General features: G+C 43.8%; 1 protein-coding gene across 1 annotated transcript in view; it reads left to right on the top strand.

Annotated features, from left to right (window-relative positions):
- MAP9 (microtubule associated protein 9) overlaps nucleotides 1-23,339 on the top strand; it is a 138,819-nt gene that overhangs the window by 96,505 nt on the left and 18,975 nt on the right. Inside the window, exon 9 of the mRNA XM_040420518.1 lies at nucleotides 11,860-12,019. Coding sequence (XP_040276452.1) covers nucleotides 11,860-12,019 — 160 coding nt within the window. The remainder of the gene's footprint in view (nucleotides 1-11,859; nucleotides 12,020-23,339) is intronic.

Here is a 23,339-nt window from a genome sequence, read left to right as displayed (position 1 = left end):
CTACTTTATTGAAAAAAGCTTATTAAAAAAAGAATATTTCTGCTTTTATCTAATTATATTCTGCTTGACAAATTCATCTTGACCTATAGAGACATTTTTTTCCTCTCCTAGTTATGTTGCTGCTTTCTTGACAGGAGCTTGTCTTCAGATTTCTTTTTTTTTTGTTCCTGCTCCATCTCTGTCCCCACCAGCAAGTTAGGATGAATATTTAGTTTCAATAATTTACAGCATATGCCCCATCCGCCATTATTACTCCAAAGCCTTTAGAGCTGGAGAACCTAGAAGGCAGTGCCTTAAACCCTTGTCCTCCTGGCAAGGTGAATTGGCTGTAATCCTTAGTTTTTTAATGGTGAGATGCAGAATCATTGAATCTTGGGTACAAGCGTGTGCTTCCATAGGACTTTACCTCTGGCGTAGTTCATCGCCACAGTGTATATAGTGTGGGGTTTTGCTCTGGTAGACAGGCTAGCGGATGCAGTATAGAGGCAATCAAAAAGTCTTTAAAGGGCTTCTGTCACCCCATTAAACCGTTTTTTTTTTTCTTCTTTACTAATAACCCCTACACTGCGATCTCAGCATACATAAGCTAATTAATGATTTTCGTTCAGTAGAATTTGCTAAAAATCGATTTTTGAAATATGCAAATTACCTTGCTACCAGCAAGTAGGGCGGCTACTTGCTGGTAGCAGCCGCATCCTCCGATCCTAATGACGCCCCCTCCGCTTGTTGATTGACAGGGCCAGGGAACTGAAACGTTCTCTGCTGGCCCTGCCTGTTTTCATTCAATATCTGGCGCCTGCGCCGCGGCCGTACCTATCTTAAATCTGCGCAGGCGCACTGAGAGGCGGCCACTCACTCGGCCGCTCCATTCTCAATGCGCCTGCGCCGATGACGTCACATCTACACCCGGCACAGGCGCATTGAGGAGAGAGCGGCCGCCTCTCAGTGCGCCTGCGCAGATTGAAGATACGTACGGCCGCAGCGCAGGCGCCAGATTTTGAATGCTAACAGGCAGGGCCAGGAGAGAACGATTCAGTTCCCTGGCCCTGTCAATCAACAAGCGGAGGGGGCGTCATTAGGATCGGAGGATGCGGCTGCTACCAGCAAGTAGCCGCCCTACTTGCTGGTAGCAAGGTAATTTGCATATTTCAAAAATCGATTTTTAGCAAATTCTACTGAACGAAAATCATTAATTAGTTTATGTATGCTGAGATCGCAGTGTAGGGATTATTAGTAAAGAAAAAAAAAAAACGGTTTAATGGGGTGACAGAAGCCCTTTAACTTAAACAGTTCGTGTTTATTCACACATAAGGAAAAACAAAATGACCGTTCACAGTCTTGGTGTTTGTTCACCCCATGCAATATCCATAGAACAAAATCTTCACCTGGTTAGCAGTTTTCCACCCGCAGTCCACAGTAGGCTTTAGGGGCCTCTTTCCCAGCATGCGGCTCTCAGCCCTTTAACACGGCACAAATTCATAGGTCACAAAACACAGAGACTCCCCAGTTTTTCTGAGACTGCTGGCTGGGTTTTATATAGACCAAAAAAGACCCGGCCTGGAGCGTGGGGAGCAGCTACCCACCCAGCACTTTGGCTACTCCCAGTAAGAGCCGGCCCGGATCGGCTTTACAGCCATACTAACAACAAAACAGTGTCAGTCAGCATTAGCTGCCGCTGACACTTAAAACTACCTGCTGTTACCTCACCGAGGCCAGGAATCTCTGTGACACATACCTTCAATTAATACTATACTCATAGCTAAAGAATTGCCTTCTGCAGATAGTGTTTGATTTGACTGTTCCCTTGTCTAAATCTGACAAGCTGTAACGTTTACATTTTGTCAGATTTAGGCCTCATGCACACGACCGCCCTTAATAGAGCAGTCCTATCCTTGTCCGTGATATGGACAAGAATAGGATATGTTCTGTTTTTCTGCGGGGCCACGGAATGGATATGCGGATGCGGACAGCAAGTATATTTTGCAGCCCTATTGAAGTGAATGGGTCCGTAAGCAGAGGATAGGTCATCGGTAGAAAAGTCTTGGATAACCCCTTTATAACAGTCATTTATAAAGGTAGCTGGAATTTTGTAATGTATTTCTTTTATTTTTATTGCTAACTTTGTTGTGGGCTGTGGTCACATGACCATGTCCGTACAACTCTTTTTTAATTTCCTATGATATTATGTCCATGGGCAAATAAGAGCAGCAACAGGGGCAGTGATATGGGAGTGTCTATGTAACTAGCTGGTGGGAGGAGCTGTAAACTCGCTGAGTGTTGTTAGGGGCAGTGATAGGGGGGTTACTATGTAAGTAGCTGGTGGGAGGAGCTATAAACTAGCTGGGTGTTGTTAGGGGCAGTGATAGGGGAGTGTCTATATAACTAGCTAGTGGGAGGAGCTATAAACTCGCTGAGTGTTGTTAGGGGCAGTAATAGGGGAGTGTTTATGTAAGTAGCTGGTGGGAGGAGCTATAAACTAGCTGAGCATTGTTAGGGACGGTGATAGGGGATTGTTTATTTAACTAGCTGGTGGGAGGAGCTTTAAACTAGCTGGGTGTTGTTAGGGGAAGTGATAGGGGAGTGTCTATGTAACTAGCTGGTGGGAGGAGCTATAAACAAGATGAGCGTTGTTAGGGGCAGTGAAATGGGAGTGTCTATGTAACTAGCCGGTGGGAGGAGCTTTAAACTAGCTGGGTGTTAGGGGCAGTGATAGGGGAGTGTCTATGTAACTAGCAGGTGGGAGGAGCTATAAACTAGCTGGGGGTTGTTAGGGGCAGTGATAGGGGAGTGTCTATATAACTAGCTGGTGGGAGGAGCTTTAACCTAGCTGGATGTTGTTAGGGGCAGTGATAGGGGGGTGTCTATGTAACTAGCTGGTCGGAGGAGCTATAAACTAGCTGGGTATTGTTAGGGGCAGTGATAGGGGGTGTCTATGTAGCTAGCTGGTGGAAGGAGCTATAAACTCGCTGGGTGTTGTTAGGGGCAGTGAATGGGGAGTGTCTATGTAACTAGCTGGTGGGAGGAGCTTTAAATTAGCTGGGTGTTGTTAGGGGCAGTGATAGGGGAGTGTCTATGTAACTAGCTGGTGGGAGGAGCTATAAACTAGCTGGGGGTTGTTAGGGGCAGTGATAGGGGAGTGTCTATGTAACTAGCTGGTGTGGAGGAGCTTTAAACTAGCTGGGTCTTGTTAGGGGCAGTGATAGGGGAGTGTCTATGTAACTAGCTGGTGGGAGGAGCTATAAACTAGCTGGGTGTTGTTAGGGGCAGTGATAGGGGGGTGTCTATGTAGCTAGCTGGTGTAAGGAGCTATAAACTTGCTGGGGGGTGTTAGGGGCAGTGAGAGGGGAGTGTCTATGTAACTAGCTGGTGGGAGGAGCTTTAAACTAGCTGGGTGTTGTTAGGGCCAGTGATAGGGGAGTGTCTATGTAACTAGCTGGTGGGAGGAGCTATAAACTAGCTGGGTGTTGTTAGGGGCAGTGATAGGGGGGTGTCTATGTAGCTAGCTGGTGGAAGGAGCTATAAACTAGCTGGGTGTTGTTAGGGGCAGTGATAGGGGGGTGTCTATGTAGCTAGCTGGTGGGAGGAGCTTTAAACTAGCTGGGTGTTGTTAGGGGCAGTGATAGGGGAGTGTCTATGTAACTAGTTGGTGGGAGGAGCTATAAACTAGCTGAGCATTGTTAGGGGCAGTAATAGGAGAGTGTCTCTGTAACTAGCTGGGTGGGAGGAGCTATAAACTAGCTGAGCGTTGTTAGGGGCGGTGCTGGAGCTGTGACAGAGAAAGGAGAAGTGCATCATGGGTTTGGTTGGATTCAGCAACAGGAAGTGTTACATACAGGATGTAAGAAACCAGAGTGATTTGTTTACATGAAGAAAACAGGTCAGGCAAGTCCAAATTTACAAAACAAAAAAGCCTGGTGAAGATGTGCATGAACATAACTGTTAAAAACTATAGTAGTCCCTGATAACCAATTTAAGACTTTTCCTTGTACAGAATAATGTTAAGTACTGAAATGGTTACAATAACTTAACAAACTGTAAAATAAATGTACACGTCAACCTCAATTCCTATAAGATGTGAACGCAATGAAATATATATGAAAGCAGTCTCCTTGCACTCACAGCATCAAATATTCATTAGTTGCAGTTTTGCGTGCTGAAGGTTTTATCAGCTACATTTAAGTGAATAGATAATAAATATGCATTATGTAAGTGGTATATAGTGAACATCAGGAATTTCCTGTTATTTTTCATTTTGACTCTTTCCTATATTAATAACAGCTTTTACACCATGAGATGATTGAAATTGCTATGCATCATGGGGAACATTTAATAGGATTATAGAATATAGTCCTTCAGTTCCATTCAAATACAAGTCTTTCATATGTGTCATGATTGTGACTTTTTCCTTAACCAACATTCAAGTAGTCCTCCCCATTTCAGATTAATCTGACTGCTGGGTGCCCACAATTACCTGTTATCCACAATGGAACCTCAAGGCAAATGTTTGGCTTCTAGAAAGAGACACTACATCCGACACTGTGGGCACCGACACTCAGATCAGTGAACCCTTATCCACCATAAGTAGTTCAAGATGCCCTGTTAGGTCACATGAGATGGGGCTACGTTCACATCAGTGTTCTGGCAGAGGAACAGCCTGTCTGATTTCACCGTATCAGCCATAGCAGGATAATGCCGGGAACCTCCTCATTGACCATAAAGGGATTCGACTAGGATCGGGCCTCTTTTTGGCATACATCCTCTGCTGAAACAGGCTGCCGGATTTCTACAATGTTGATGTGAATGTAGCTCAAGGTAGGCAAAACCTTTAACCCCTCAGTCACCACCCATACGTGTTTTTACAGCGTTCACTAAGGGGCCTTAGGCTGGGCCACCATGCAGCGGGGTACGGGGACCCAGCTGTCAACACTTTACATGCTGCGGGCAGTGGCGTCCACCTCATGTAAAGTGCTTACAGATGGAGCTGACTCTCTCTCTATCTCCCATCGGCACCCCGCAAATGCGATCGCGGGGTGCCGATGTATGTGACTGCTGGCTAAAGTCTTTGAAGGTCCCAAGCCTGCTTTGATTAGTTTCCAGCAGGCTGCGCCTCTCTGGCGCAACCTGCTGGTCAATGTCAGAATTGCACTGACATTAAAATATAAGGATAGTGCATTGCATTTTAACCACCTCCGGACCGCCTAACGCAGATTCGCGTTCCGGAGGTGGCAGCCCTGCGCAGAGTCACGCATATACGCGTCATCTCGCGCGAGCCGAGACTTCCTGTGAACGCGCGCACACAGGCGCGCGCGCTCACAGGAACGGAAGGTAAGAGAGTTGATCTCCAGCCTGCCAGCGGCGATCGTTCGCTGGCAGGCTGGAGATGTGTTTTTTTTAACCCCTAACAGGTATATTAGACGTTGTTTTGATAACAGCGTCTAATATACCTGCTACCTGGTCCTCTGGTGGTCCCCTTTGTTTGGATCGACCACCAGAGGACACAGGTAGCTCAGTAAAGTAGCACCAAGCACCACTACACTACACTACACCCCCCCCGTCACTTATTAACCCCTTATTAGCCCCTGATCACCCCATATAGACTCCCTGATCACCCCCCTGTCATTGATTACCCCCCTGTCATTGATCAACCCCCTGTAAAGCTCCATTCAGACGTCCGCATGATTTTTACGGATCCACTGATAGATGGATCGGATCCGCAAAACGCATCCGGACGTCTGAATGAAGCATTACAGGGGCGTGATCAATGACTGTGGTGATCACCCCATATAGACTCCCTGATCACCCCCTGTCATTGATTACCCCCCTGTAAAGCTCCATTCAGATGTCCGCATGATTTTTACGGATGCACTGATAGATGGATCGGATCCGCAAAACGCATCCGGACGTCTGAATGAAGCCTTACAGGGGCATGATCAATGACTGTGGTTATCACCCCATATAGACTCCCTGATCACCCCCTGTCATTGATTACCCCCCTGTAAAGCTCCATTCAGATGTCCGCATGATTTTTACGGATGCACTGATAGATGGATCGGATCCGCAAAACGCATCCGGACGTCTGAATGAAGCCTTACAGGGGCATGATCAATGACTGTGGTTATCACCCCATATAGACTCCCTGATCACCCCCCTGTCATTGATTACACCCCTGTCATTGATCAACCCCCTGTAAAGCTCCATTCAGATGTCCGCATGATTTTTACGGATCCACTGATAGATGGATCGGATCCGCAAAACGCATCCGGACGTCTGAATGAAGCCTTACAGGGGCATGATCAATGACTGTGGTTATCACCCCATATAGACTCCCTGATCACCCCCCTGTCATTGATTACCCCCCTGTAAAGCTCCATTCAGATGTCCGCATGATTTTTACGGATGCACTGATAGATGGATCGGATCCGCAAAACGCATCCGGACGTCTGAATGAAGCCTTACAGGGGCATGATCAATGACTGTGGTTATCACCCCATATAGACTCCCTGATCACCCCCCTGTCATTGATTACCCCCCTGTAAAGCTCCATTCAGATATCCGCATGATTTTTACGGAGCACTGATAGATGGATCGGATCCGCAAAACGCATACGGACGTCTGAATGAAGCCTTACAGGGGCGTGATCAATGACTGTGGTTATCACCCCATATAGACTCCCTGATCACCCCCCTGTCATTGATTACACCCCTGTCATTGATCAACCCCCTGTAAAGCTCCATTCAGATGTCCGCATGATTTTTACGGATGCACTGATAGATGGATCGGATCCGCAAAACGCATACGGACGTCTGAATGAAGCCTTACAGGGGCGTGATCAATGACTGTGGTTATCACCCCATATAGACTCCCTGATCACCCCCCTGTCATTGATTTCACCCGTGTCATTGATCAACCCCCTGTAAAGCTCCATTCAGATGTCCGCATGATTTTTACGGATCCACTGATAGATGGATCAGATCCGCAAAACACATACAGGCGTCTCCCTGGAGCCTTCCAGGGGGGGTGATCAATGACTGTGGTGATCACCCCATATAGACTCCCTGATCACCCCCCTGTCATTGATCACCACCCCTGTCATTGATCACTCCCCCTGTCATTGATCACCCCCCCCTGTCATTGATCACCCCTCTGTAAGGCTCCATTCAGACTTTTTTTGGCCCAAGTTAGCGGAATTTTTTTTTTTTTTCTTACAAAGTCTCATATTCCACTAACTTGTGTCAAAAAATAAAATCTCACATGAACTCACCATACCCCTCACGGAATCCAAATGCGTAAAATTTTTTAGACATTTATATTCCAGACTTCTTCTCACGCTTTAGGGCCCCTAGAATGCCAGGGCAGTATAAATACCCCACATGTGACCCCATTTCGGAAAGAAGACACCCCCAGGTATTCCGTGAGGGGCATATTGAGTCCATGAAAGATTGAAATTTTTGTCCCAAGTTAGCGGAACGGGAGACTTTGTGAGAAAAAAATTAAAAATATCAATTTCCGCTAACTTGTGCCAAAAAAAAAAATTTTCTATGAACTCGCCATGCCCCTCATTGAATACCTTGGGGTGTCTTCTTTCCAAAATGGGGTCACATGTGGGGTATTTATACTGCCCTGGCATTCTAGGTGCCCCAAAGCGTGAGAAGAAGTCTGGTATCCAAATGTCTAAAAATGCCCTCCTAAAAGGACTTTGGGCACCTTTGCGCATCTAGGCTGCAAAAAAGTGTCACACATCTGGTATCGCCGTACTCAGGAGAAGTTGGGGAATGTGTTTTGGGGTGTCATTTTACATATACCCATGCTGGGTGAGAGAAATATCTTGGTCAAATGCCAACTTTGTATAAAAAAATGGGAAAAGTTGTCTTTTGCCAAGATATTTCTCTCACCCAGCAAGGGTATATGTAAAATGACACCCCAAAACACATTCCCCAACTTCTCCTGAATACGGCGATACCACATGTGTGACACTTTTTTGCAGCCTAGGTGGGCAAAGGGGCCCATATTCCAAAGAGCACCTTTAGGATTTCACAGGTCATTTACCTACTTACCACACATTAGGGCCCCTGGAAAATGCCAGGGCAGTATAACTACCCCACAAGTGACCCCATTTTGGAAAGAAGACACCCCAAGGTATTCCGTGAGGGGCATGGCGAGTTCCTAGAATTTTTTATTTTTTGTCACAAGTTAGTGGAAAATGCTGATTTATTTTTTTTTCCATACAAAGTCTCATATTCCACTAACTTATGACAAAAAATAAAAACTTCCATGAACTCACTATGCCCATCAGCGAATACCTTGGGGTCTCTTCTTTCCAAAATGGGGTCACTTGTGGGGTAGTTATACTGCCCTGGCATTCTAGGGGCCCAAATGTGTGGTAAGGAGTTTGAAATCAAATTCTGTAAAAAATGACCAGTGAAATCCGAAAGGTGCTCTTTGGAATATGGGCCCCTTTGCCCACCTAGGCTGCAAATAAGTGTCACACATCTGGTATCTCCGTACTCAGGAGAAGTTGGGGAATGTGTTTTGGGGTGTCATTTTACATATACCCATGCTGGGTGAGAGAAATATCTTGGCAAAAGACAACTTTTCCCATTTTTTTATACAAAGTTGGCATTTGACCAAGATATTTATCTCACCCAGCATGGGTATATGTAAAAAGACACCCCAAAACACATTCCTTAACTTCTCCTGAATACAGAGATACCAGATGTGTGACACTTTTTTGCAGCCTAGGTGGGCAAAGGGGCCCATATTCCAAAGAGCACCTTTCGGATTTCACAGGTCATTTTTTACAGAATTTGATTTCAAACTCCTTACCACACATTTGGGCCCCTAGAATGCCAGGGCAGTATAACTACCCCACAAGTGACCCCATTTTTGAAAGAAGACACCCCAAGGTATTCCGTGAGGGGCATAGTGAGTTCATGGAAGTTTTTATTTTTTGTCACAAGTTAGTGGAATATGAGACTTTGTATGAAAAAAAAATAAAAAAAAAATCCTCATTTTCCACTAACTTGTGACAAAAAATAAATAATTCTAGGAACTTGCCATGCCCCTCACGGAATACCTTGGGGTGTCTTCTTTCCAAAATGGGGTCACTTGTGGGGTAGTTATACTGCCCTGGCATTCTAGGGGCCCAAATGTGTTGTAAGGAGTTTGAAATCAAATTCTGTAAAAAATGACCTGCGAAATCCTAAAGGTGCTCTTTGGAATATGGGCCCCTTTGCCCACCTAGGCTGCAAAAAAGTGTCACACATCTGGTATCTCCGTACTCAGGAGAAGTTGGGGAATGTGTTTTGGGGTGTCTTTTTACATATACCCATGCTGGGTGAGAGAAATATCTTGGCAAAAGACAACTTTTCCCATTTTTTTATACAAAGTTGGCATTTGACCAAGATATTTATCTCACCCAGCATGGGTATATGTAAAATGACACCCCAAAACACATTCCTCAACTTCTCCTGAATACAGAGATACCAGATGTGTGACACTTTTTTGCAGCCTAGGTGGGCAAAGGGGCCCATATTCCAAAGAGCACCTTTCGGATTTCACAGGTCATTTTTTACAGAATTTGATTTCAAACTCCTTACCACACATTTGGGCCCCTAGAATGCCAGGGCAGTATAACTACCCCACAAGTGACCCCATTTTGGAAAGAAGAGACCCCAAGGTATTTCGTGATGGGCATAGTGAGTTCATAGAAGTTTTTATTTTTTGTCACAAGTTAGTGGAATATGAGACTTTGTAAGGAAAAAAAATAAAAAATCATCATTTTCCGCTAACTTGTGACAAAAAATAAAAAGTTCTATGAACTCACTATGCCCATCAGCGAATACCTTAGGGTGTGTACTTTCCGAAATGGGGTCATTTGTGGGGTGTTTGTACTGTCTGGCCATTGTAGAACCTCAGGAAACATGACAGGTGCTCAGAAAGTCAGAGCTGCTTCAAAAAGCGGAAATTCACATTTTTGTACCATAGTTTGTAAACGCTATAACTTTTACCCAAAGCATTTTTTTTTTACCCAAACATTTTTTTTTTATCAAAGACATGTAGAACAATAAATTTAGAGCAAAATTTATATATGGATCTCGTTTTTTTTGCTAAATTTTACAACTGAAAGTGAAAAATGTCATTTTTTTGCAAAGAAATCGTTAAATTTCAATTAATAACAAAAAAAGTAAAAATGTCAGCAGCAATGAAATACCACCAAATGAAAGCTCTATTAGTGAGAAGAAAAGGAGGTAAAATTCATTTGGGTGGTAAGTTGCATGACCGAGCAATAAACGGTGAAAGTAGTGTAGTGCAGAAGTGTAAAAAGTGGCCTGGTCTTTCAGGGGGTTTAAGCACTGGGGGCTGAGGTGGTTAAAAGCAATCAAAATACTTTCTGTTATAGTCCCCTTGTAGAATTATTAAGTGGTAAAAAAAAAGTTTAAAAAAACTCATTTATTCAATTTAAAAAATCCCGTAAAAAAAATTTACGCTTTTTTTTCCCATTGAAAATACACTTTTATCATGTAAATTATCCCCTACAGTGAACTCCGTAAAAAAATAAATAAAAAAAATGACAGAATTGATCATTTATTCTATATTGCCACCGAAAAAAACATAATAACAAGCGATTCAAAAGCGCCATTTACTCCAAAATGATACCAATGAAAAATACAATTCGTCCTGCAAAAATCAAGCCCTCACACAACTCCATATAAATAAAAATACTACTTGGCTTGAGATGTAGTACATCAGGTTCCATTATGGTGTCCATTGATTTGATAGGAAAAATAGTGCTGCTTGCAGTCTGACAGAATCTGCAACATAGGCTCCAAATGGAGTCTTCTGCACATGTGAATAGAGCTTTACTTACAACCAGTGATGGCCAGTTCGCCCCCGCGAACACATGCCGGCTGCCATCCTAACTCACAAGTCCGGCGAGGCACAGGTAAGTCCTTACCTGTGCCGCGAGCCGGTCTGAAACAAATGTGGTCACCGGGAGCAGGCATTTCCAAGAACAGCCGCCGGGGGCCTTCATCGGGCTGTTCTCGAAACTGCCTGCTCCCGCTGACCGCATTTGTTTCAGACCGGCTCGGCACAGGTAAGGGCTTAGCTCGCATGTGTTTGGGGGCGAACACTGCGAACTGGCCATCACTGGTGGTAAGTGAAGCTCTATTCACATGTGCAGAAGACTGCGAACTGGCCATCACTGCTTACAACATGACAGCGAAGTAGCACGGTCAAACGTAACAGGTGATTTCAGCTGCGTCCAAGAAGAGTGGTGGACTCCTCCTATGCTGCTGTCCAGGTAAGGCCAGGTTCACATCACCATTTATTTTTCTGTTCTTTTGATCCGTCGGAAGAACAGAAAAAAAAAAAACGGGTTTTGGATTTTAAGCATCTATTATGCATATTTGGCATCCATTTTAGCCATTTCCATCTAAGATCCATTATTTTAAATGAAAAAAAAAGTCCTGCATGTAGGACTTTTTTCCGTCTAAAATAATGTATCTGAGACAGAAATGTCTAAAACAAATGCAATATGTGCATAACTGACCATAACTGATGCTTAAAAGATGCAGGATCCGTTTTTTGTTTATTCTTCTGTTCTAACGAATTTGAAGAATGGAAAAATAAATGATGATGTGAACCTGCCCTAAGTGACACTTCGGAGCCCTGTCACACTGACCAAAAGATGAATTTTTGAAGTTACAATTTAACCTGAAAGTATGCGATAAGTATGCCCTTCCAGAATAAAACATTTTTATTTCTTTTTTTTCTTCTTTTTTTGCGGCGGTGAGCATTTGCAAAAGTGCCCTACCGTTATTAAGATCTAGTTGTTAAGTTTGTTATTATCATTTACAGATCTTTTTCTGCCCCACATACCAAGAAGTCTCCTAAACTCCACGCTCAAGTCTCTGCTAAGTCCCGCTATTTGGGAACACTAACAATACTGGACACATCTGTTAATAAGGACAGTGGTGATGTAGACGCGGCTGATGTACTGCGGGCTACTGTTTATCAGGTAACCATTTTAGAAGGTATTTATATAACTGGAACATTCCACTGATGTTCAGAGAGAACCTAATTAGGTCACTCAATAGCTCTGTTCTTCACGGTCTCCACAAACAAAATTTCAATCAATTTCTTTTATCTTCCTCAGCAGGGTATTTAAACAAATATTTGTTTTTTAAGTCTGTTCTTTCTTGTAAATTCAGATGTTTTAAAAATTCTGTTTCATTATTTATGTGGCATTCGGTAGGTAACGTATAGATGTTGCCTATATTTGGAGCATACATGTACTTTTCAGTAAAAGCCATTTGTTCAGTGGGAAAACCTAAATGCGCTTAATTAACATAGCACATGACATGCTCAAGTTTCAGCATAGAGATAGAGCGTCTTTTATCCAAACTGTCTATCAGTAAATGTCCCTTTACACAGGCCGACTTTCTTAGGCAGTTGTCAGGGACAAACTGTTCCATTCATTCCCTTTAATTGCACAACTCCACTAGGGACAAGCAACCTATGGGCCTCAAAATTTGTCTAGAATTCAAGGTAACAGATAATTCCATGAAAAAGAACAACCAGTCTACACCGGACCATACTTTTAACTGATCCTCTGCTGGCCCTGTGGTTATGGGTATTGATATTCTAAGGCCCCTTTCACACGGGCGAGTATTCCGCGCGGGTGGTAAACGCATTGCACCCGCACTGAATCTGGACCTGTTCATTTCTATGGGGCTGTGCACATGAGCTGTGATTTTCACGCATCACTTATGTGTTGCGTGAAAATCGCAGCATGCTCTATATTGTGCGTTTTCCACGCAACGCAGGCCCCATAGAAAGGAATGGGGTTGCGTGAAAATCGCAAGCATGCGCAAGCAAGTGCGGATGCGGTGCGATTTTCACGCACGGTTGCTAGGAGACGATCGGGATGGAGACCCGATCATTATTATTTTCCCTTATAAAATGGTTATAAGGGAAAATAATAGCATTCTGAATACAGAATGCTTAGTACAATAGCGCTGGAGGGGTTAAAAAATTAATAAATAATAATTTAACTCACCTTAGTCCACTTGATCGCGCAGCCGGCATCTCTTCTGTCTTCATCTTAGCTGTGTGCAGGAAAAGGACCTGTGGTGACGTCACTCCGGTTATCACATGATCCATCACCATGGTAAAAGATCATGTGACGGACCATGTGATGACGTCACCACAGGTCCTTTTCCTGCACAAAGCTAAGATGAAGACAGAAGAGATGCCGGCTGCGCGATCAAGTAGATTAAGGTGAGTTAAATTATTATTATTATTATTTTTTTAACCCCTCCAGCACTATTGTACTATGCATTCTGTATTCAGAATGCTATTACTTTCCCCTATAGCCATGTTATAAGGGAAAATAATACAATCTACAGAACACCGATCCCAAGCCCGAACTTCTGTGACGAAGTTCAGGTTTGGGTACCAAACATGCCGATTTTTCTCACGCGAGTGCAAAACGCATTACAATGTTTTGCACTCGCGCGGAAAAATCGTGCATGTTCCCGCAACGCACCCGCACCTTTTCCCACAACGCCCGTGTGAAAGGGGCCTTAATGATGTGATGAGTCCTCTTCATTTGGAGACCTGTCTATTTCTCGCTTCTTCCTTAAAAAGTAATAGAGCAAGCGATGGACCCCGTGATTCAAGAACTTCTTGATATTAAACACCATTAAAGCTTTCTCTCGGTGCCAGGAGCAGATCTTTCTTACTTTACTCAATTCTGGAAGATCAGGAAAACCAAAACCAGAACCCATACTAGCTACCCTGAAAAATATTTTTAGGAACTTGCTGGGCCCAAACACTGCCTTGGACTTATGACTCAAGCCTTAGCCTGACAACCGAACTAGAGACATAATGGGGGAGATTTATCAAACTGGTACAAAGGAAAACTGGCTTTAGTAGTCCACGGCAACTAATCAGATCGGTTGGAGCTCTGAAAAATGAAAGGTGGAATCTTATTGGTTTCTTTGGGTAACTAAGCCTGTATTCCTTTGCACTGGTTTTGGTAAATCTTTCCTTAAGGATCCATTCACACGTCCGTATGTGTTTTGTGGATCGGCAAAGTGCGGATCCGCAAAACACAGACACCGGCAATGTACGTTCCGCAATTGCGGACAAGAATAGGACATGTTCTATTTTTTGGCAGAACAGAAGTGCGGATCCGCAAATGCTTATGTGGACAGCAACTTCTGGCCCCATTGAAAATGAATTGGTCCGCACCTGTTCCGCAAAATTTTGAAACGGATGCAGACCCATTTTGCGGACGTGTGAATAGGCACGAATGTCATCTTATTCACTTACGAGCAAAAGAACCCTTAGGCCTCATGCACACGACCGTTCCATTTTTGCGGTCTGCAAAAAACCGGAAGCCGCCCGTGTGCTTTCCGCAATTTGCGGAACGGGCGGCCCATTGTAGAAATGCCTTTTCTTGTTCGCAAAACGGACAAGAATAGGACATGCTATATTTTTTTTGTGGGGCCTCGGAACGGAGCAACGGATGCGGACAGCACACGGAGTGCTGTCCGCATCTTTTGCGGCCCCATTAAAGTGAATGGGTCCGCACCCGAGCCACAAAAACTGTCGTGTGCATGAGGCCTTATTCCCAAAGAGCCAAGAACAAACCCAGTTTAAATTTGAGGGCACTCACTTCTTTTTTTTAAGATCTGGTGCCTTCTACTTTGCTAAAGAGGCAAGCTCCTAAATCATTGACAGGACGGTTAGTAACAGCTCCCAACACTCCCTACAAAGTGCTCTTTCCATTAGAATTTTTCGTTTCTCATGGGCGAAACAACTCACTCTGCTTCCCCAGAGATCTCCTTGGGAGAGTCCCCATGACTTTAAATCATTGAGAGCCAAGAAGGAGAATATGAAACTAACTCCTAGGAAGTCATCAGGCATTACCCTCCAACCTACTCAGGACTTGGACACTTGAACCTATCTGTACTGGCTCTGCAGAATCTAAAAGGTCATTGTTTTCTTTTTATTGGTCATCTGCCCCCATAGGTTACTGTAATTAGGCTGGGGCTGTGATGTCATTCTATACTTTTGTCATTTCCTAATCCCTATTCCCTTTTCCCTTCCTTTTTTTTACCTTTCTCATCTGTGCCCCCCTATGACCACTAGAATTGGAGAATTGATAAGAAAGAAATTGATCTTTTTAAATCATTTTCTATATTGTGTTTTTATTTGTTGGGGCAGCCCTATAGCAGTTTCTCTTAGAGGGGACTTCCAAGCTAAACATTTGTGGTATATCGCTAGGATATGCCACTAATGTCAGATAGTTCTGAGTCCCACCTATGGGACCTTCTCTTATCTCGAGAACGGGGCCTCCAAAGACAAAATAGAGCAGCATGGCCAACCTCTGTTCACCACTGTGGAAGTTACAAAAATAGCTGAGCACAGGCTCAGGTATTTCCATCAGTCACATTGCGGAGAATGGCGGGGTGGCCGTACTTGCACTGTCACTCAACAGTTTTTGGAAGTCTCATAGCAGTGAATGGATTGCACTCCATGCATGCGTGGAGTACTCTCCTTTTACTTTGGAGGCCCCATTCTCAAGATAGGAATGGGTCCCAGAGGTGTGACCCACACCTATCTGACATTTGTGGCATAGCCTAGTGATTTGTCACAAATGTTCAGATGGTAATACCCCTTTAATTGGTCAGCGGTGACTTATTGTTACACTTAAAGAGGACCTTTCATCTGGCAAAACATTGTGAACTAAGTGTCATGATCTGTACAGCGGCGCCCAGGGATCTCACTGCACTTACTATTATCCCTGGGCGCCGCTCCGTTCTCCCGCTATGCCCTCCGGTATGTTCGGTCACTTGGTTATAGTAGGAGGAGACTTAGGGGACTTGGTTATAGTAGGCGGAGTCTGCCCTTGTTCTCCTGGGCGTCTCCTTCTCCCAGGCTGTAGCGCTGGCCAATTGCAGCGCAGAGTTCACAGCCTGGGAGGTTTTTTTTTGCGATTGGCCAGCGCTACAGCCTGGGAGAAGGAGACGCCCAGGAGAACAAGGGCAGACTCCGCCTACTATAACCAAGTCCCCTAAGTCTCCTCCTACTATAACCAAGTGACCGAACATACCGGAGGGCGTAGCGGGAGAACGGAGCGGCGCCCAGGGATAATAGTAAGTGCAGTGAGATCCCTGGGCGCCGCTGTACAGATCATGACACTTAGTTCACAATGTTTGGCCAGATGAAAGGTCCTCTTTAAAATTGCCTACTTTAATGTCTGTGTTTTCACTACCCAACAAACAGGAGTCAGAGACTTTTTACCTCTCATATAAGCAGAAGAATGGGGGTGTTACCATTGCTGGCATTAGGGTATATGGCTTGTGACTGACAACATATGAGAACTTTGTAGTTGGCATATCAAGGCATTCCAGGATTTGGCTGGAGCTACTGTATACGGGGGCTCTTAGGCTACTTTCACACTGGCGTTTTGGCTTTCCGTTTGAGATCCGTTCAGGGCTCTCACAAGCGGTCCAAAACGGATCAGTTTGCATTCTGATGCATTCTGAATGGAAAATCATCCGCTCAGAATGCATCAGTTTGCATCAGTTCAGTCTCCATTCCGCTTTGGTGTCCGACTGACGAAACTGAGCCAAACGGATCCGTTCTGACACACAATGTAAGTCAATGGGGACGGATTCGTTTTCTATGACACAATAGAAAACGGATCCGTCCTCCATTGACTTTCAATAGTGTTCAAGACGGATCCGTCTTGGCTATATTAAAGATAATACAAACGGATCCATTCTGAACGGATGCAGACGTTTGTATTATCTGAACGGATCCGTCTGTGCAGATCCATGACTGATCCGCACCAAACGCGAGTGTGAAAGTAGGCTTAGGCGCGCTCTATATGGGGCTCTGAAGCCGACACTATAGGGGTCTTTATAACGCTGTGTGTGGTTCGGTGGCTGGCTGTATAATGATGCTTTGTATTCAGCACTATATATTAGTCTTTTGGCTAAGGGTACTTTCACACTTGCGTTAAAGTTTTCCGGTATTGAGTTCCGTCCTAGGGGCTCAATACCGAAAAAAAAACACTTCAGTTTTAGGCTATATGCACACAACCGTGCCGTATTTTGCGGTCCGCAAAAAGCGGAAGCCGCCCGTGTGCCTTCCGCAATTTGCGGAACGAAACGGGCGGCCCATTGTAGACATGCCTATTCTTGTCCGCAAAACGGACAAGAATAGGACATGCTATATTTTTTTTTTGCAGGTCCTCGGAACGGAACAACAAATGCGGACAGCACACGGAGTGCTGTCCGCATCTTTTGCGGCCCCATTGAAGTGAATGGGTCCGCACCCGAGCCGCAAAAACTGTGGCTTGGATGCGAACCCGAAAAAACGGTCGGCCCTATCCTAATGCATTCTAAATGGAAAGAATTCTGTTCAGTATGCATTGTGATGTCTTCAGTTCAGTCTTTTTACGGTATTTGGCTGGAGAAAATACAGCAGCATGCTGCAGTATTTTCTCCGGCCAAAATTCCAGAACACTTGCCGGAATGCCAGATCCGGCATTAATTTCTATTGAAATGTATTAGTTCCACATTAATGCCGCATTGACGGATCTAGCCTTCCGGTCTGCGCATGCGCAGACCTTAAAAAATTTGAAAATAATAAATACCGGATCCGTTTTTCCGGATGACACCGGAGAGACGGATCCGGTATTTCAATGCATTTGTCAAACGGATACGGATCCGGCAACAGAACTGCCTGCCAGATTCCTCAAACGCAAGTGTGAAAGTACCCTAATACCACATGGGCTCTGTAGATAATACTATGTGTCTGCTGTGTAGGGAGGCTTTGTGGTTTCCCCTTTATGAGGACCCTGCTGCTGGAGTTATGGGGCACTGACTGGCCCATTCTGATCCTGATAGCAAATCTGTTGGGCTGAGTTCAAATGTCTGTAGCCAAGTTCATAATTTTCTGTTTTCTGCATGTTTTCTCCATGTTTCACACTAGGTACACTTAAGATGTTCTATCAGGATGAATCATATGAAGTGTTTGTGGGTGCTTTAAAGGAGTATTCCAGGAGAAAACTGGTTGGCGGGGGCCAACTCATAGCACTGCCACCGATCAGCTTCTTGAAGAGGTCACGGTGCTTCAGTGAGTGCCCACCATCCATTGTATAGCTGCTATAATTGGTACTACAGCCCGGGCTCATTCACTTGCCTAGGCCATGGGACAGATGAGCATCATGGCCTCTTCAAACAGCTGATCGGAGGGGTGCCAGGAGTCGGACCTCCACTAAGCAGATATTGATGACCTATCGTCAGGATAAGCCGTCCGTTTTACACTCTTGGAAAACCCTTCTAAGCTATAAGCTTTATCTCATGTCTGTGGTGCACCTTTTCTCCACTGAATTCAGAAGAAAAATATGTTTCCAAAAAGGAGGGAAAAAAATGAATTTTTATTTTATAGAAAGATATTTCCCCCCTGGAATCAACATTTGTAAGGCTGAGTTCACAGACATTTTTCTGTGCTATAAAAAACCTCAGTGGAATCCGCTTCAGATTGCTACGTAGTTGACCCAGTGGATCCTACCATTTTCAATGGGAACCTTAGATGTGGATTTGGCACAGAATCTGCACCAAGAATAAACATGACACTTCCTTTTTCCAAGCAGCGGTATTTAAAACAACAAGCAGATTAAGGCTACTTTCACACTAGCGTTAATATTTACCGGTATTGAGATCCGTCATAGAGGATCAATACTGGGAAAAAAACGCTTACGTTTTGTCCCCATTCATTGTCAATGGGGACAAAACATAACTGAACCGAATATTCCGCATAAATGCATTCCGTTCCGTTTGGTTGCGTTCTCATACCGGAGAGCAAACCACAACATGTTGCAGTTTGCTTTCCGTCATAGGATGCGAAGCAAGACAGATCCATCATGACCCCCAATGCAAGTCAATGCGAACAGATCCGTTTTCTCTGACACAATAGAAAATGGATCCGTTCCCCATTGACTTTCAATGGCCTCCATGACGGATCCGTCTTGGCTACGTTAAAGATAATACGACCAGATCCATTTATAACGGATGCAGACGGTTGTATTATCAGTAACGTAAGCGTTTTAGCTGAACCCTGCCGGATCCAGCAAAAACGCTAGTGTGAAAGTAGGCTAAAAAAAAACCAAGTAAATTACTAGGACGTTTTCCCATTAAAGTCAATAGAAGGTGGCTTATGGTGCGAATTTTAGCTATGGAATCCACGCCAGAATCCTCGCAGATATAACTCCATGTGAAGTATACCTACGTAACATGTCATCAAGTAGACAGTGCCATGACTTTTTCATATGAAGTCATGCCTAGGTACAGTATGGGTGCTTATACAGAGCCATGAAGGACTCGTATGCATCAGCCCTTAATAAAAGTATAAGCACATTTTTGCTGGATACAAGCCTTGAAGGTAGAAAAGGGTAAAAGAGTACAAAATGATGATATGCAAATTTATACATACAGTGTATATTGCTGTAATAGAGTATACATATTTTATTCCCTTTTAGTAATATTCAAGACATTGGTTGGTCAAATACTTTGAATAAATCCCTTATTTTTGTGCATGGGAGTCTCCAGCAATGTCTGTAGAATAAATTGCTAGCTGTGGGGCTTATGAATCATATCCCATCGATGATGCGGTGTGGCAGGAGAATACATTTAAATGAAACTTAAAAATGAAGAAAAAAATAAAAGCAAAGTGCTGTCAGGAAAAATAAAACGGAAGAAAATATTTTCCTTTCCATGATGAATTGGGTTTCGTCTCGTGAAACAAGAGAGGCAAAAAATCCATAAATCAGATATGATCACAGCCATTTTTCTACCTTTGCTTTTGTTTTTTACAGTTTTGTTAGGAGTCCCATTGTAATTACTGAAACTAATTTAGAAGATCAGACATGCAGATATCCATTTTCTCAGGGTTACAAATATAAACCATTCGAGCATTAAAATATTTAATAAGAAGACACATGGACTACACGGAACTTTGTGCCGTGTAGTCCATGCAGATCCTGTTCATCCGAGTGCCGACCCATGCAAGATGATCCAAGAAGCAATAATGAAGTAAATAGAAACCTCGCACCTCGAGTCCATAAAAACACAGCCTCATTCCATATTCAGTTAAAAGGCTGCAGCATATACAGTGCCTTGAAAAAATATTCACACCTCTTGAACTTTTCCAAATTTTTTCACGTTACACCCACAAATTTAAATGTATTTTATTTGGATTTTTTGTGGTAGACCAACACAAAGTATCAAATATGCATGAACAGAAAAGAAAATAATGCATCATTTTCTAAATTTTAATAAACAAAAATCTGGAAAGTGTGGTGTGCATTTGTATTCAGCCCCCCTGAGTCACTACTTTGTAGGATCACCTTTTGCTGCAGTTACAGCTGTGAGTCTTTTGGGGTATGTCTCTACCAGTTTTGCCCATCTAAAGGCTGAAATTTTTGCCCATTCTTTTTTGCAAATAGTTCAAGCTCTGTCAGATTGGTTGGAGAACGCCTGTGAACAGCAATTTTCAAGTCTCGCCTCAGATTCTCAATGGGATTTAGGTCTGGACTTTGACTGGGCAATTATAACACATGAATATGCTTTGATCCAAACCATTCCATAGTAGCTCTGGCTGAATGTTTAGGGTCATTGTCCTACTGGAAGGTGAACCTCCGTCCCAGTCTCAAGTCTTTTGTAGCCTCTACCAGGTTGTCCTTCAGGATTGCCCTCTATTTAGCTACATCCATCTTCCCACCAACCCTGAACAGCTTCCATGTCACTGCTGAAGAAAAGCATCCCACAGCATGATGCTGCCATCACCATGTTTGATTGTGGGGATGGTGTGTTCAGGGTGATGTGCAGTGTTCGTTTTCCGCCACACATAGTGTTTTGCATTTAGGCAAAAACTTTCTACTTTGGTCTCATCTGATCAGAGCACCTTCTTCAACATTTGCTGTGTATCCTACATGACTTGTGGCAAACAGAAAATGGGACTTCTTATGGCTTGGTTTTAATACTGGTTTTCTTCTTGCCACTCTTCCATAAAAGCCAGATTTTTGGAGTACACGACTAATAGTTGTCCTGTGGTCCTGAGCTGTGGATCTCTGCATCTTCTCCAGAGTGACCATGGGCCTCTAGGCTGCTTTTCTGATTAGTGCTCTCCTTACCTGGGTTGTTAGTTTAGCTGGACAGCAATGTCTTGGTAGGTTTGCAGTTGTGCCATTATTCCTTATTCCTTCCTGAACAGCTTCCATGTCACTGCTGAAGAAAAGCATCCCACAGCATGATGCTGCCATCACCATGTTTAATTGTGGGGATGGTGTGTTCAGTATAACAAAACAATAACAAACACAGGTGCACTCTGCAGTATCACTGAATCCTCAAACTGATTTTAAAATTGAGAGATTAGTCAACATGTCCTACGGTGTAGAACATGTCTAAGCCCGGACACCGCGACAAGGTTTCTCAAGTGCTCCCCTATATATATGCACAACTGCATGTGGGTTTGAAGCACCTCCTGCTAATGCCAACCTGTCTTCTTAGTTTGTATATATAGATTCCTGGAGGTGTATAAACTCCTATTTAAATGTGCCTGTTTTCCATCTACAGGTCACATTTAGGTGCACCTGTGAGGCCTGGGACATATCAGCAAGTCTTGAGTGGGACTCACAGACTCCTCCCTCCTCCCATTGCAAGCATGGCCACATGCTGGAGGTAACTGGTGAGTTGTTTGTGAGTCGGCCTTATGCTCCTGTAATTTGCCCACTGGCTCCTGGTATCGCCCATACGGCTCAGGTAGGAGAGTGTAGGGTCCCGGGCTACTTGAGAAACCTTGTCGCGGTGTCCGAGCTTAGACATGTTCTACACCGTAGGACATGTTGACTAATCTCTCAATTTTAAAATCAGTTTGAGGATTTAGTATTACTGCAGAGTGCACCTGTGTTTGTTATTGTTTTGTTATATTGTTATATTAATTATTACATCCGCACTTGTTACCTTGTGTAGGATGTCTATTGTGGTACTTGTGGTTCGCCGCGGGCATCCTCCATTGTATGCATTTTGCTGGGGATTGCCATTAGCAACGGGCCACAAGTGCAGGATTTGCTCCCCTATATATATGCACAACTGCATGTGGGTTTGAAGCACCTCCTGCTAATGCCAACCTGTCTTCTTAGTTTGTATAGATGGTGTGTTCAGGGTGATGTGCAGTGTTCGTTTTCCGCCACACATAGTGTTTTGCATTTAGGCAAAAACTTTCTACTTTGGTCTCATCTGATCAGAGCACCTTCTTCAACATTTGCTGTGTAGGAGACATGACTTGTGGCAAACAGAAAATGGGACTTCTTATGGCTTGGTTTTAATACTGGTTTTCTTCTTGCCGCTCTTCCATAAAAGCCAGATTTGTGGAGTACACGACTAATAGTTGTCCTGTGGTCCTGAGCTGTGGATCTCTGCTTCTTCTCCAGAGTGACCATGGGCCTCTTGGCTGCTTTTCTGATTAGTGCTCTCCTTGCCTGGGTTGTTAGTTTAGCTGGACAGCAATGTCTTGGTAGGTTTGCAGTTGTGCCATTATTCCTTCCATTTACGGATGTTGGATTTAACAGTGCTTTGTGAGATGTTCAGAGCTTGAGATGATTTTTTAGAACCTAACCCTGCTTTGCACTTCTCCACAACTTTATCCCTGACTTGTCTGGTGTGTTCCTTGGTTTTCATGATGCTGTTTGATCCTTTTCAGATTTTTATTTCATAAAAATTTTGAATTACACGTGAGCTCCAACACAGTACATTTACAGAGGTATTTAGTTTTTTCTAAAATGACCCTCAATGGGCTGCGTCCTGAATCCAATTAAACATCCAGGCATGTCCGCTCAGTATATTGGTAAATCTTGCAATACCTAAAAGCCCTCTTCCCTCTGCACCTGGTGGATGCAACAGACATATTATGGAGTCTGTAAAAGATTCCATTAGATTTTATGGACAGACTAGCGATTTTTCTTCCCATCAAGAAACAGCACAATGGATACCACTGTAGATCAGTAGGCTGAGCGCCATTGGTGTCCATCGTAACCTCAGTGCTGATGTAAATAGATCCTGAGTTGACATTCACACTAAATCTGGGAATGACACACAAAATGTAAAATCACATCAGTATTGTCTGTTTCCCGAGACATCTATTATTTTTACAATGAAGGCTTGGTGGAGCTCCATAGACTGCTTGCTGTGAATGTCTGACACAGAGAGGACAATGTCCACCATTGTGATCTGTGATATTTGATGAGATCCCTTTTAGGT

The sequence above is a fragment of the Bufo bufo genome, chromosome 2 (assembly GCF_905171765.1).
Source record: "Bufo bufo chromosome 2, aBufBuf1.1, whole genome shotgun sequence".
Lineage (NCBI taxonomy): Eukaryota > Metazoa > Chordata > Amphibia > Anura > Bufonidae > Bufo > Bufo bufo.
The sequence above is the reverse complement of the archived record's forward strand: the minus strand, read 5'-3'. Positions and strand labels throughout refer to the sequence as shown.